Below are 15,740 nucleotides of genomic sequence, written 5' to 3'. Positions count from 1 at the left end.
CTATCGGCCGTGCGATAAACGATTTCGATCCAGTTCAGGTGGTCCCATTTCCGGCTTTGAATGGTGACTTGCTAGGAACTGCTGTCGATTTGTGCGGTGTGTTTGTATCGGTTTTTGCCAGCGCAGCTGCCGCTGGGCTTTTACTACCCCTGCTAGCCAAGACCTTCGCACGCTGGACCTTTCTATTGTGGAACTCTTCGATTAACTCCATGCGTTTGAACTGTTGCCGATGGATTGATTTAAATTTGGGCAGTTTTGTCACCTTTGCCGGTTTCACACCATCACTGGCTGCCAAATCTCTATGCTCCGACAGCGAACGTTTGCGTTGGTTACTGCCCGTAGTGTTGACACTTTTGGTACTGTTGGCCGGGCTGTGGAATGTCACTTTCTTTTTCGATATTTCAGCATCACTAGCGGACAGGGACCGTTTACGACTGTTCTGAATAATGTACTCCGCAGCAGTCAGCTTTGGTGGCATTTCCGTAGCGTTTGTGGTGCTACCTCCAGCAATTGCCTCGACGGTTTGCGTTTGAAGGGTTGTAGGAATCGGACTCTCAAATATTTCAATCACTTGTGGGACGCTGGTTTGATGTTGATCGTCTAGTTTGTCAGGTGAAAATTTTTCCTCGCTCATGGCTATCTTCGATTTGGGAATTTTGGGCGATGCTGGCAGCGGGGATGATTCCAACTTCGCAACCATCGGTGTTTCTGGAATCTACTGCTGTTGACAGTAAACCCATGGGAAAATTGTCAGAATAACGCTGACGGAATCGTTGACGCAGCATTCTTTTTGGCCATTTATGCTTCTAAACCGCAGCGAACCTTCTGAATACGCCGCTGGATCTCCATATTTGTGACTTAAAGATAGAGATACATTCTTCTGTAAAAGAACAGCAAGTTCATAAATTAGAAATAAATGTACAGAGTCTAGAAAAAAATTCAATTCCCCAGCAGGTTGCATTTGCCGAGGTATATTCTCTGGTTCTTCCTGAATATTTAAAGGATATCGGAAATTATTTAAAAAAACTGGTTTCTTCGGCTTCTGCACGTTTATATTTCTTGAACTGGAATTCGAATGATGAAAAGTAGCCACTTCCGTGAATTAGTTCCTAAAACAGTGCCAATATTTTTTTTTTGTTTAGATTATAGTCACTTTAACCAACTTTTGGGTCATTCGTGACTTCTGCGGAGTTGGGATTTGAACCCGGGTTATTTCTCAACGGATTTCCATTTTCTTTTTTTTCATGGAACTGAAAACTGATTCTAGTTTTTGAAAAATACATAAATATATTTATGAATTTCCAGACTAGAACATGCCGCAAACGATGCTTCTAGGGGTGGCGAAAACTGGAGCACGGGAGCGGCGAAAACTGGCTCTTCGGGGGTCGAAAACTGGTGCTTGAATATGCATCACAAATTTTACATTTACAATCATATTTTCAAACATTTAGTCTTAATTTTTTTCCTGAAAACGCGAAAACTGGTGCCGGTACCCTGTATGTCGATTCTGTAATTTTGAGATCGAGACCTCAGAACATATACTGTGTCAATGCAGCAATGCAGAACGAACTGATTATGCAAACAGCAAGTCGGAGTATACCACAATAGATCTAACTAATGGTCGCAATGGTTCAGGCTCGCATAAAAAAATGTCCATGTTCGTTAGCAGTACGAACAAAGCATCAAGCGCAGTTGTTTGACTGTTTTCGCCATGGCTGTTGCATGCAAATCAACTGATAACGTGGCATGAGAAATTGCTAAAATCAGTCCAGTTTTTTAATGGCATTTGTTATTGCTAATGCATTACTGCCTTACAAGCCCTTTTTAGGTCCCCCAAGAGCTAGCGCCCTTGACGGGGACCTCTCTGGCCAACCGCACGCTGCGGCGCACAGTGGGACGGATTCAAAAGAAGACGGTCATCGATATTTGTGACGAAACTATTAAAGATATCAACTTACTGTCTTCCGCGATGTTTCTTTGATTTGTGAGAACTTTCTAATTGTATTAGAAAAGTAGGGCTTAAGGGGATAACGTAACAGATAGGAAAAATAACTTTTTAGTTTCAAGCTTAACGTCTTCGATTGGTGAGAAACATTTATTGATCATATTGTTTTGAGCAACTTCACTGAAGAAAGAAAGTAGCTATCTTTTAAGGGAAAAGTTACGGAGCGAAACAAGCGGGTATCCCCTCTGAAAGACCGAAAAATAATAGATTTTCGTAATTTTTTTCAGTTGTTAGAATTATAGTTAAGTGTTGGAATATTTCGGTTATTGGTTAAGGTATATTTGAAGATATATTTTGCATTTTTTGGATACCAGAATAGTGATTATTATGCTGGTGGCAGGTGGGCGAGTGAATGCCCTGTAGAAAATAGTTCCTTGCAGGCGGTACGTGCCGGGAACCAACGGAGTATCGTAGAACAGATTTCAAGGATGATTTTGAAGCTTTAGATCAATACCTAAATTGTTTCGTAGCGGTTTTTGGAAATTCGAAAAATTACCAAAATTTTCTAAAAGAAAGGTGTTTTTTCGTCAAAAATTGCCAATTAAGAGCTCATAAAAAAATTAGATATCAATAAACGGCTACGTAACAATTTAGATAATTCATTTTTACATGATGAAAAAATATTTCAGCCAAATCGGTCGACTAGATTCATTCAGAGATCCACGTACCGCCAGCTAGAGAAACATGGTTTCGGGGAAAACGCGTTCAAAGTTTCGTACAGCAGTGGATTCCCTTGAGCTGACTCCACAATATTTTCCGTAAGTTTTCAACGAAATCAGATATCAATAAAACCTTTTAACATGACATTTCCGAAGGTATCAATGTTTCGAAAATGCAAAAAAATAAAATTAGATTTTTTCGACTTTCCAGAGTAGGGTCCCCCCTTAAAGTTTTTTCAAACCAGCTTTCATCCAAAGCTGATAAACACGCTTAATAGCGGATTCTGCTAAACAATCCGCTTCTAAGCAGCCATAAACGTCAAACCGTTTTACAGTTGCTTAAAGGTGTTAAAGGGAACCTCTTCCAGCGTCTCTCCTGCTACCGATAGTACTATGTCGTCCGCAAAACCAACGACCATTGCCCTTTTGGCCCATTATACAGAGGGTCGGTCCGAGGGTGGAACCTCGAGGAACTGTCGCCGTAATGTTAACCGATCTCTGACCTTTAGCAGTCTCGTAGACTAGCACTCTGTTTTGGAAGTAGCTCTTCAGGATCTTGCACAGGCAGCTGGGGACTCTCATTCTGTGCAGTGACGCGGCGATGGCCTCCCAGCTGGCACTATTGATGGCATTTTTGACATCGACCGTTATCACAGCGCAATATCGATCGCCCCTTCGTTTCTGTTTGGCCGATTTTTCGGCCTTCTCCACTACAGTACGAATGGCATCAACCGTTGACCTGCCCTTCCGAAAACCAAATTGCATCTTAGACAGACCGTGTGCGCTCGCCGTAAATTTCGTCAGCCTGCTGAGTATAAACCTTTCTAACGGATTCCCAAGTGTATCCAGCAGACAGATTGTTCTGTACGATGCTGGATCTTCAAGAAGCTTTCCCGGCTTCGGTAATAAAACTAACCTCTGCGTCTTCCATATGTCCGGGCAGCGACCTTCCTCCAGACATTTCTGTAGCATCGTCCTGAATACGTCCTGGAATGCTTGGATCGCGGCCTTTAGAGCTACATTGGGAATCCCGTCAGGACCTGGCACTTCCTCGTTGAAGACTTGTACCCTCTCGGCGTCTTCGTCGTCGACCTTTGACTTTTCTGGTAATAACTCCATTGTCATCTTTGGTCCTTTGACTTTCGCCATCGCAATCCGGTAAGCTGTACCCCAATGATTAGCATCAGCGTCACGACACAGCTCTTTGTAGCAGTCCTTTTTGCTTGTTGTATCGCTCTTTTTAGTGCGGCTCTTACTATTTGGAACACCGACCTACGCTCTTCTAGGTTTGACGCAGTTCCCGCTCTCTGTACTCGTCTTCTGGCTCTGAGGCAACTACTGCGGATGCGGAGGTTGCTGAGTTGCTCATCCCACCAAAACACTGGTCGACGTTGGCTCTTGGGTGCCAGCTTTCTTGGCATGCCCTTACCAACATGTTCGTTACCCCTTCCGCACTTCGACTCAGAGGCTCACCGCTCATTCTAAGTGCTTCGACGAAAAGATTCTTGTCGAAATTTTTCGTTTCTTTAAGTTCTTCAAACCAGCTCTCTCTCTCAAAAGCTGATAAACAGGCTTAACCCTTTATAAGGCAGTGGCAACTATATTGTGTCCAACGAAAAATATAGTTTTTGCTTTTCTAACAATATCGTTTTAACATTTTTTGTACTCAATATGTTCAGATAGCCTTTGGCAACATTCTCAATGTTTTTGAACCGCTAAATTTGCAAAAATGGTAATTTACGAACCACTTTTATGAAAACAAATCTTGGTTTTTGAGTGTCAACAGTAAATTTGTAAGTTTAAATTCGTAGAAAAACCATTGAATTGGAAACTTTTTGAATGGTAATATTCAGTTTACGGCGTCTTGTGATAGATTATGCGGGTTTATCCAAAAACCAATATTCGAGAACATTTTGGGCTTAACGGGCTGCGGCAAACATGTTGCCACCAATTTTTTTAAGTTTTCTAACTATTTTTCCAGCAAAAAAAAAGCTAAATGTTAACGAATACTTCGTATAGTTGTAGATTTAAATGGTAGAACTTGATCAGTTTCTTAAAAGTGATCCTGCGAGAGAGTGGCAACAATATTGCCATAAACGTTTTGCACCAGACGGGCAGTGGCAAACATATTGGCACCAACATTATGCGCTAGAGGGGCAGTGGCAACTATATTTTTCTGCTAAACAATCCGCTTCTAAACAGCCATAAACATCTAACTGTCTTATGGCTGCTTAAAGATGTTAAAGTGTACAGTAGAAGCTTTCATTAGGCTTTTTTTTGGCTGTATAAAGGTTGATAAGAAGTTGATAAGAAGTTGATTAAGCGACTTGAAAAGCATATTGCAAAACTATTTCGCGTTCTAAAAATAGAATTGACAGTATTGCGCAAGTTGGCTATTTAAAAGCGCACAAAAGCCTCTATTAAGCTTCATTGCGGCTTCGAAAGCAGCTATTAACAAGCCCGAAGCTTGATAAAATCACCAGATTTAGATGCTTAAGAGCTGAAGAAAGGTTTTTATTCCTAAACCTAAACCATAGTTCTGCCTTAGATTGATTAAAATCAGCTATAAAAGCGTTTGATCAACCTGAAATTGTTACTTGCGACACCGTGCCTGGGGAATTGCATGCTTTAAAACGCTGTATCTCGGGATCGGCAAAGAATACCTCGGGGCCGATGAGTGATTCTTATGTAAAAAAATCTGCGGAATACGATGAAGTTGAAATTTTTGAGAGAAAAAAAGACGTTTTGACAAAATCGGGTATTTTCCTTAAAAATGGAGGCGTTCGCATTAATCGAGGCAATGTTCGATCTGTATCAAATTTTGGATTTTTACTTTCTGACCGAAAACGAACAATCTGGCAAAATTTGGTTCAAATCCGTGAAGGTCGATTACACGTTTGAACTTTTTCTCAGTCACTTGGCATGGAATGACCCTTATTCATTAGTAATAGGGACGTGCCGTGCACCCGGTGTACCAGTAATCCGACAAAAATTTTCTATCCAAAACTAACTTTTTTTCCTACTGTTTGCTTTTTAAATGAGGATATAACGAGCTTTCCGATGGCTCAAACGATGCTTTAATGATTATCTCGCACGAATTGGTCATTAAGTGTAATTAAAAATTGGGCAATTGCCTTGCTAAAAAAAATTCACGACGAGTGCAACAGATTTTATTCGGTACTCACCGGTCGGTGTTGGTGGCTAGTCGCGCATCGCCATATCCATACTTCCTGGAGGAAAGTGTGCAGTTAATAAATGACACGTTCAACACTACGTAGGCAAAGAAAGTGCTGAATCGATGACTTGGACTGGAATTCCTGTTCCGAAAAAACACGCGAATCCATTTTTCACTATGCAAGTACAACTTACCGCAACGGACGGACATCGAACACGTGTGTTCACAGGTTGCTAGGATCAACAAACGTGGTTACTATGGTTATGAAAGAAATTGCCGTGTTGGTAATTAAAAGATTCCTGAAGGGCAGGAGTGACTAGAGGTGCACAAAAAAGTATTTTTAGGTATGTCTCGTTTACAATATGAAATATGAAAAAAAAAATAAAGTGGACAGTTCTTTCACTGTAATGATAGAACATCCGCGAACCGCGAAACATCCGTTTCTTCTACTGGATCACCGCCGTTTGTTTTATTACCTGCCAGCGTTAATCATTCAAAATATCATCTCGTAAATCTCGCAAACTGAATTTGAACGTTTGTAAACTGCTGCATGTTCCATCAATGTTATAAGCAAATTTTCTCATTTATTTTTTGTTTTCATCGTTTCCAACGAAACTTGAGTATTTCGAATTTTCGTTTTGTGTGCAGTGATTGGATTAGGTTTTCATTTTCGTTTCCTAACTGATATTGTTTTTAGCTAGCTGTTTTGTAAACTGAAGTACTACAGGAGAATAACTGGTCCATTTTGTGAGTGTTTTTTTCCGTTGTTTTTCTAGTTTTTTCACCGAGTGTGCCGAGTGATGTGTTTTTCTCTATAAGTTCGGTTTTTAGGTATGTTAGTACGTGTTAAACATGGCGTGCCACAGTCCTCAGTGACTGACTGACTGACTATCTATCATACTTAGAAATATTTGTTGTTTATTGTTCAGTGCGTGATTTTAAGTACATCTTACACAGTCCCTATAGACTGTAAATTGTTTTGTGTGCCTTGATATGAGTTTTCTGTGTTTTGCGCAGAAATAGGCTCTCTCTAGTACGACTGACTTAGATAGTTTTTGTTTAACTTAGTGATAAGATCTAGTATAAATACCGCGGAAAGCATAGCTTTTGTATGCAACTGTTTAATAAAAATTTTACATGTTGTCAAGTTATCATGATATATCGGATCTCAACTCAATTCCGGTATTGTGGCTAACTCAAGGAATAATAATTTTGAATCTGCCTAAGTCGTTCCAACAGCTTGGAACAAATATTTAGTTTACGCTGATTCTTCGAAAGTGCGCAAAAAATGGCCAGTGCACTCAATGCTGTTATTTACAGCTCTTCTTGGAAATTAAAACTTTCGTCCTCCAGCAAGCACTATATGCTATCGCAAATGTACTATTCTTGATAATTTGCTGTTTTTTATACATTAAAGCAACATGACAGTGTCAGACAATCTCCTTTTTCTTTACACAAGTAATGACTAAAACAATCTTTGAGTATGATCTAGCTCCGTATTCCGTATTGAAAAGTATCAGAATTCTAATATATAGGTTAGGCAATTTTCTTATGTTCCTACGCTATTAGACATTTAAGTGGCAAGCAACGTTTATTGAACTGTTGATAAATAATCGTCTATTATAAGTTAAAATAACTTTGCTCAAGCTAATAACAGCTGTGTTTCGGTGCAATGAAACCCCACTCTGGCTGTTCCTTTACAACTAGTTAAACAGTAGAACAAAAAACGATACAAATTATTGGGCAACAAGACGGTTAAACACCCGCCCGTGCCTTTTCTCAAAATACTTTTACACCAACAAAAAAAAACTGAAAATAAGTCCCACCCTAAATATCCCCATTCTCCATCGCCTTGTTGAGATCGGCAATGATCTTATCCATCAGCTCCCGGTAGGGCGAATCCTGCCGGAAAGCCGTCTCCAGCAGTGTGGGATCACTGAAGAACGCAAACACCTCGTCGATACGGCCGATCGATTTGTCCGTCAGGTGGCGCTCGACGCACGACTTGCACAACCCGTGCACCGCCTGCAGCGACTTGAGCAGATAGTTCAGATCGAAGCTGTAGTCCACCTCGTAGAACGATATGATGGCCATCTGCAGCGTTTGGAACTTGGTGCGGAACTGGTCCGCCATCCGCAGCTCGTCGGCGTTGAACTGATTGTTGCGGTGCAGGACGGCAATTTTGATCACGATTTTGATCACGTTCTTGACTAGACGTTCGGCGTCCTTCTTGCTGCCGGTCTGGAATGCAGTGGATAATGTGAATAGGATTTATACGTTATGGGAAAATAGAAAACTTAACACTTACATGTGTCTTGGCTAACCGGTAGACGTTGTCCAGCAGGGAAGCGGTCGTACCGTCAATGAACACTTTGGCAACGTTCTTGGTGGCCATCCGAGACAGAATTTTCTTCTGTGCACGAAGACCGATGTCTCTGGCTTTGAAGGCATTATCGGTCATAACTGGAAACAGGAAAAATTAGCTTAATTAGTAATGAATGGCAAGCTTCAATAATTTTTGTAGATATTGCAAATAATCATTAGAAATTACAGTAGGTTAATATTATTCATCACACATTACACATTTTCTGTCAAAATCGTTCTGCAGCACACGCATCTTGTGTGCTTTTTGTATCGATCATAGCAATCCGGAAGCGATTTGCTAACTTTTTTTCAACTTTAAATGTTGCCTCTTTCAGTGCTGGAAAACGCATAACGCATCTTTTTGTTTCAACGAAGTTATACTATTAGATAAAACCCGGAAACAAACATTTGTTTTTAAACATTTCCGTGAGAACTAGCAGTGAAACTAAGGATTTGAAGGCGTTGAGAATGGAAACCCCAGTGTTGTCGAACTATGATATTGTTAAGACATTCAATGCCAGACAAGGCACCGTCAGATGGGTTAGTTTGCGAGATAGATTTTGTTCTTTTCGGACCAGTAAGCAACTAAACAGGACACTTAAGTAGGAAAAAAATGCAACCGCAAGACATAAAGGATAAAACGAAAAAGAAAAGCGTATCGTGACATAATAGGAGAGGAAGAACGAAACAGACGAAAACGAAAAACGGGATAGAAAAGCTGTTAAAAGTGAGAAAAGGTGAAAGCCACGACCGAAAAATTTGAAACGGGACAGAGAATGTCAAAAAACGAAACAGAAACAGAGGAAAAATGGGTCTGAACACGAAAAAAACGAAAGAAACCAGACAAAAAACGGAACGGAGGAGATTCAGGACTCAGGGAAATCAGCACAATCAACGAAGAGAAAAGGAACGGAGCAAAAGAACAACGGGCAGAAAAAAAGGAAAAGCGATAGAGACGGAAAAATTAGAAAACAGGTCAAACGGGATATAAAAGGAGAAAAGAAAAAGGTAAAATAGAAAAGAAAAGAAAAAGAGAAAGCGCTGGAGAAAAACTAAAGAAAAGAAGGAAAAACGATTAAGAAAACGAGAAAATAAAATTGGGAAAACATGGGAAAATGAGACAGAAAAAGAAGAAAAGCAAAACGAACTAAAAATGGTAAAACGGAAGATAACAGAAAACATAAAAAGGTGAAGTGGAAGAGAAAAGCTATAGAATAGAAGGAAAAACGATAAAGAAGCCATAGAAAACGAGCAAGAAAACGAAGACGAACTGGAACGGAGGTAATTCGGGACAAAGGAAAAGGATGAATTGACAGGACATGAAAAAAAGAGACAAGGAATAGGAAAAAAGGAAACAGCGGAATAGCGGAAAACGATGGAGAAAAAAGAGGGAAAACGAGACGAGAAAGGGTATTCCCTTTCCCAGCCAGAAAATACGAGAGAAAAAAAGAGAAACCAAAAGGGGAAAAGACGAACAGCGAGAGATAAAAAGGAAACCGATAGAGGGAAGAAGGAAATCGAAAGAGTTCAAACGGGATATAAAAGGAGAAAAAGGCGAGAAAAACGGATTAAAGACAAAGGTAAAATGGAAGAAAAAACGCAAAACGCTAAATAAAAAAAATAGAAAACTGAAGAGGAAATAGAAAGAAGGAAGCCATCATCAATAGAATAAACGTGACAGAAAAGAAGGAAAAACAAGGCATCATAAAGAGGAAAAAAAGGACAGACGAAGGCAAAAAAATCAAAATGAAAGGAGATAAAAGGGGTTAGAAAAAGACGAAAAATGGAAACGAAGAGGGGAAAAGAGCAAAAAAATATTGGAATACGAGAAAGAAAATAACAAAAAATGAGAGAAAAACATGAGGACAAACACTTAACATGAGGACTTAAAATAAGAAAAAAAATGGAACCGAAAACAAATAAAAGTGGAACAATGAAACAGGAAACGCGTGATAAAAAAAGAACGAACACAGAAAAGGTGAAAACATGGAACAATTCTAATTTCAAGTTAAACTTCGTGTCTCTAATTTCGTGTTCATGTTCAGTTTTAAGTCTAATGCGGCGAGGCAGCCAGTAATGGATAGAGCTCATCAAGCAGCTCCTACTGTACAGTGAAAACTTTGGCCGTGACAGGTTTATATAAGGCACATTGATATCAGAAGGAAGAATTAAACTAATTGTTGGATATTAGATGCACTGGTGGAGACTCAAATGACGCAACTATATTTCATTCGATGGATTGCTGGTGAGATTGTTCTATTTTTGCCCATATATGCTCCATTTCATTTTATTTCTATGCTTATATACCTCATATTATATTCATATCGTAGGGGGATGTCGTCTATGGCCGGACAGCCTCAATGACCGGACACTAAGATTTCTCAAAAACGAAGATTGATAAAAATATTCGGAAAGCATGGAACAATAGTAAATTGCAAGATTTTTTGGTGTCCCAATTATGACGGCTTTTTTTCAAAAAGTAAACAAATGAGAACTGTCAAACGGTTCAACCATTAAAACAAAGAGAATCGAGTAAATGTCATACAAAAAATTTATGTGAATAGAACTTCATTCAATTTTCATACAGCAAACCTGCCAGGACTGGAGTCACAAGGTCTGTGCTGGAGTTTTAAATTGTTCTAGGATCTTTTTCTCTAATTGATGCTTGTTTTAATAGATTAGTTTATCATGTCCGAGCATAGAAGATTTGATTTGAGCTAATTTGTACTCAAAATACTATCTACTTTCAAAATCAACGCAAATTTTTTTTGTATTTTGTATTTTTTTGCTTATAATATTGTTTCTGTACATTGAAGTGTAATTAGAGGTAATAAAGCCGGTATTTTTGTGTTTTATCTTAAAAACTCAAAGTGTCCGAGCATAGACGACTTCCCCCTACATTACTGGGTACATGAACATCTCCCAAGTAACAATTTGGATTTTGTTACACTCTTATGATGGCATTTAAGACCAAAATTAGTCTTCAAGACCACCATAAGAGTACAATAAAACTCACTTTGTTGCTTGGGCTATGAAGATTGCGTGAGTTTTTGCGCATCCTCTTAAAGTAGGTGTACAACTAACGTACCCATTTCTACAACCGTAAGGACATGGCCAGGTGTATGGTGTACTTACGGGTACACTATATCAGCCACCCATGTACGGTTGCCTATGCTATGCTATGCTATTCTATGCTATGAACATAGCATACAGTTTGAAGTTTGTCCAAGCAACAATGTAAGGTCCTGACGCTGTTGGGGATCCAAATTAACCAAAGAACCTTATTTCCTAAACGCTTCCTTCGTTTACCCGTGTACTCACTCTGAATAAAAAGCCTATACCGTGTCACCAACTGCCCGGGGGGTCAACCTTGGTTGGAGACACAGAAAAGAAGTGGAAGTCCCAACGATTCGGCGTTCAAAACTGGTAACAGTCTTTTTTGTTTTTATTTTTCTTTGGGAAGGTTTTCGCTTAGAAGTGAATAACAGCAATATAAGCAGAATGCTCACTGCCAATCGCATATCAGATTTCACATGCTTTCGTGTGTTTTCGTGGAAAAAAGTAACTCGCTACCGCCAGGTTCGCTAGTATCTGTGGAAAGTAGCATGTACGTGTTTCGATTTCTACTTCCACTTCTGTTCTGTGTTGGAGAGGCAGTTTGCGCAGAACGCAGAAATATGCAGCTCCGAACCAAAAATTATTGACGATTTCATGAAAATCTATATACATATTTCATTTCATCATAAATATAAGAGGCTTATGTCTGTCGCCTGGCTGGTAAACGGCTGAATAATGCGTACCGTCGGTACCTTGTGCACGTGTAAGCATAAAATAGACCCTACAGTGGTTCATAGCCTCTTATTCAGCAACTCCTATTCCTACCGCTTCGTGGTACCAGCCGGGATACGAGCAACTTTGGTGGAGATCGGGTAACCCATCCCGGTGGAAGCCAAGGTCGTATGCTGACAGGAAAGGAGGGCTCTTTTGAGCTTCGTTGGCCCTCCGGCGAAACAGGGGGTTGGTGTAACAGGCTTTGCAAGCCGTCACCACGAAAAATATTAAAGTATGGAACGAAGAACAAATATATTCTTACTGGAACAATCGGAATAGACCCACGCGACGAAAAAGGACTATGGATTGGAAACTCGGGACGTGGAACTGGCGATCTCTCAACTTCCAAGGGAGCACTCGAGTGCTCTCCGACGTATTGAAGAGCCGCAAGTTCGACGTCGTAGCGCTGCAGGAGGTGTGCTGGAAGAGCTCAATGGTACGTACGTTCAGAGATGGACATACCATCTACCAGAGCTGCGGCAACACACACGAGCTGGGTACAGCTTTCATAGTGATGGGCGAGATGCGGAAACGGGTGATTGGGTGGTGGCCAATCAATCCTCGAATGTGCAGGTTGAGAATCAAGGGCCGATTCTTCAATATAAGCATTATCAACGTGCACAGCCCTCACCTCAGAAGTACCGATGACGACAAGGATGAGGACGCGCAGTTGGAGAGTGAATACGAGCGCTGCCCAAAACATGATATCAAGATCGTCATCGGGGATTTCAATGCTCAGGTCGGCCAGGAGGAGGAATACAAACCGGTGATTGGAAGGTTCAGTGCACACCAGCGGACCAATGAAATAAGCCTAAGACTTATCGACTTTGCCACCTCCAAGAATATGGCCGTACGTAGTACCGTTTTTCAGCACAGAATCCATCACAAGTACACCTGGAGGTCACCAAATCAGACAGAATCACAGATCGACCACGTTTTGATCGACAGTCGGCACTTCTCAGACATTATCGACGTCAGATCCTATCGAAGCGCTAACGTTGACTCGGACCACTACCTAGTGATGGTTAAGATGCGCCCAAGACTCTCCGTTGTGAACAACATTCGGTACCGACGCCAGCCTCGGTTAGATCTCGCGCGGCTGAAGCAGCCAGACGTCGCCGCAAACTACGCGCATTCACTCGAAGCTGCGCTGCCGGAAGAGGACGAGCTGGACGACGCCCCTCTCGAGGACTGTTGGAACACTATCAAAACAGCCATCAGCAGTGTAGCGGAGAGCTCCATCGGGCATGTGGCCCGGAATCAGCGGAACGATTGGTTTGACGATGAATGTAGGAGGGTGATGGATGAGGAGAACGCTGCGCGGGCGGCCAAGATGCGCAGTGCCACACGTCAGAACGTGGAAAGACACAAACAGAAGAAGATGCAGCGAAACCAAATCTTTCGGGAGAAAAGGCGCAACCTGGAAGAGCAGGAATATGCAGAGTTGGAGCGGCTGCATCGTTCTCAGGAAACGCGGAAGTTCTACCAGAAACTGAACGGATCCCGCAATGGCGCAATGTGCCGCGAGCCGAAATGTGTCGGGATAAGACTGGCAGTATTCTGACGGACGATCGCGAGGTGACCGATAGGTGGAAGCAGCACTTCGATGAACACCTAAATGGCGCCCAGGCGGGGAAGACGGGGAAGAGGTGCCAGCCGCAACGATAGGCGAAGTTAAGGAGGCCATCATGCAGCTAAAGAACAAGTCAGCTGGAAAAGATGGCATCGGAGCGGAGCTTATTAAAATGGGACCAGAAAAGCTGGCCGTTTGTCTGCACCGACTAATTGTTAGAATTTGGGATACGGAACAGCTACCGGAGGAGTGGAAAGATGGGGTTATCTGCCCGATCTATAAAAAGGGCGACAAGTTGGTCTGTGAGAACTATCGAGTGATCACCGTTCTCATTGCCACTTATAAAGTGCTGTCCCAAATCATTTTCCGCCGTCTATCACCAATTGCGAATTGATTTGTGGGAACTTATCAAGCCGGCTTCGTCGAAGGTCGGTCTACAGCGGATCAAATATTTACACTGCGGCAAATCCTCCAAAAGGGCCGTGAATACAGAGTTCCCACGCATCATTTATTCGTTGACTTCAAAGCCGCATATGATACCATCGACCGGAAAGAGGTATGGAAAATCATGGACGAGAACAGCTTCCCCAGGAAGCTCATCAAACTGATTAAATCTACGATGGATGGTACACAGTGCTGTGTTCGGATTTCGGGTGGATTGTCAAGTTCATTCGAATCACACAGAGGGCTTCGTCAAGGTGATGGTCTTTCATGCTTGCTGTTCAACATAGCACTACAAGGTGTTATGAACCGAGCGGATATCAACACGCGGGGCACGATATACAACAAATGTAGTCAATTCGTCTGCTCTGCCGTAGACATGGATATTATCGGCAGAACATCTGTGGCGGTGGCTGAACAGTACACCAGACTAAAGCGCGAAGCAGAAAAGATTGGGTTAAAGGTAAATACGTCTAAAACAAAGTACATGCTGGCCAGCGGAACCGATGCCGAACGACACCGCTTGGGCAGTAGTATACTGATCGACGGCGATGAGTTTGAGGTAGTCGATGAATTTTTCTAGCTTGACTCACTGGTAACGGCGGACAATGATACCAGCCGTGAGATTCGGAGGCGTATTATCAGCGGAAGTTGTGCTTACTATGGGCTCCACAAGAAATTGCGGTCGAGCAGACCAAGTACCCGTACAAAGTGCACCCTGTACAAGACGCTTATTAGACCGATTGTTCTCTACGGGCATGAAACATGGACAATGCTCGAGGAGGACCTGCGAGTGCTCGGAGCTTTCGAACGACGAGTGCTAAGAACGAACTTCGACGGCGTACAGGAGAACGGAGTATGGAGGCGGAGGATGAACCATGAACTCGCACAGTTCTATGGCGAACCCAGTATCCAGAAGGTGGCTAAAGCTGGACGGATACGATGGGCAGGGCATGTTGCAAGAATGCCGGACAACTATCCTGCAAAGATGGTGCTCGCCTCAAATCCGGTAGGAACAAGACGACCAGGAGCGCAGTGAGCAAGATGGTTAGACCAGGTGGAGCGAGATCTGGCGGAGAGTACTCGGTGTCCGAGGAATTGGAGAGCGGTAGCCCTCAACCGAGTTACATGGAGAAATTTTCTTCAACAGGCTTTGTCTTAGGACGGCAAGCCACCTAAGTAAGTAGTAAGTATTATATAAAATACCTAATTATCTACTGTTGGGTTGCTGGTGTATTTTATATATTTTCAGTGAGGCTGATCCCAATTCCCAATATCTCGATGATGATTTGGTTTAAAAACCGAATGCTGACCGCAGTAAATCCATCCGGGCGGTAAATCCATCTCCGGAAAATCTACAAGTGTTACCGACCACTTAGACAACACAAACAACTCCAACAACAAAGAGTGGTCAGAAAGCCGATTGCTGTCAATTTCCGGGGGTCAAATTCTACAATGCTTCCGCTCGCGGCAAAGTTCCTAGCAGAGGCGGTTTGTTTTAGTGGGTAAGTTCTGTTTCAGTGACAAGAAAACCTGCGTTTTTTTGTTATGTGATAATACCATGAATTTGGAAGTATACAAATGGGAGTGCCTCAACAAACGGGCTTTACCCTTCATTAAGTCTCATGATGGTCCAGTTACAGCATGAATGTGCCCCAATGGTGAAACGACAATGAAGTTCTGATCATTCCA

General features: G+C 42.0%; 1 protein-coding gene across 5 annotated transcripts in view; it reads right to left on the bottom strand.

Moving 5' to 3' along the window:
* Positions 1-6,302: 6,302 nt before the first annotated feature.
* Positions 6,303-15,740, bottom strand: part of LOC128741568 (tumor necrosis factor alpha-induced protein 8-like protein) — a 46,485-nt gene continuing 37,047 nt past the window's right edge. For all 5 annotated transcript variants that reach the window (XM_053837489.1, XM_053837488.1, XM_053837486.1 and 2 more), the window contains 2 exons: positions 8,148-8,302; positions 6,303-8,080 (listed from right to left, as the gene is read on the bottom strand). In XM_053837489.1, coding sequence (XP_053693464.1) covers positions 7,667-8,080; positions 8,148-8,302 — 569 coding nt within the window. In that variant the 3' untranslated portion in view covers positions 6,303-7,666. The remainder of the gene's footprint in view (positions 8,081-8,147; positions 8,303-15,740) is intronic.

Source organism: Sabethes cyaneus, chromosome 3 (genome assembly GCF_943734655.1).
Source record: "Sabethes cyaneus chromosome 3, idSabCyanKW18_F2, whole genome shotgun sequence".
In the NCBI taxonomy this organism is placed as follows: Eukaryota; Metazoa; Arthropoda; class Insecta; order Diptera; family Culicidae; genus Sabethes; species Sabethes cyaneus.
The sequence above is the reverse complement of the archived record's forward strand: the minus strand, read 5'-3'. Positions and strand labels throughout refer to the sequence as shown.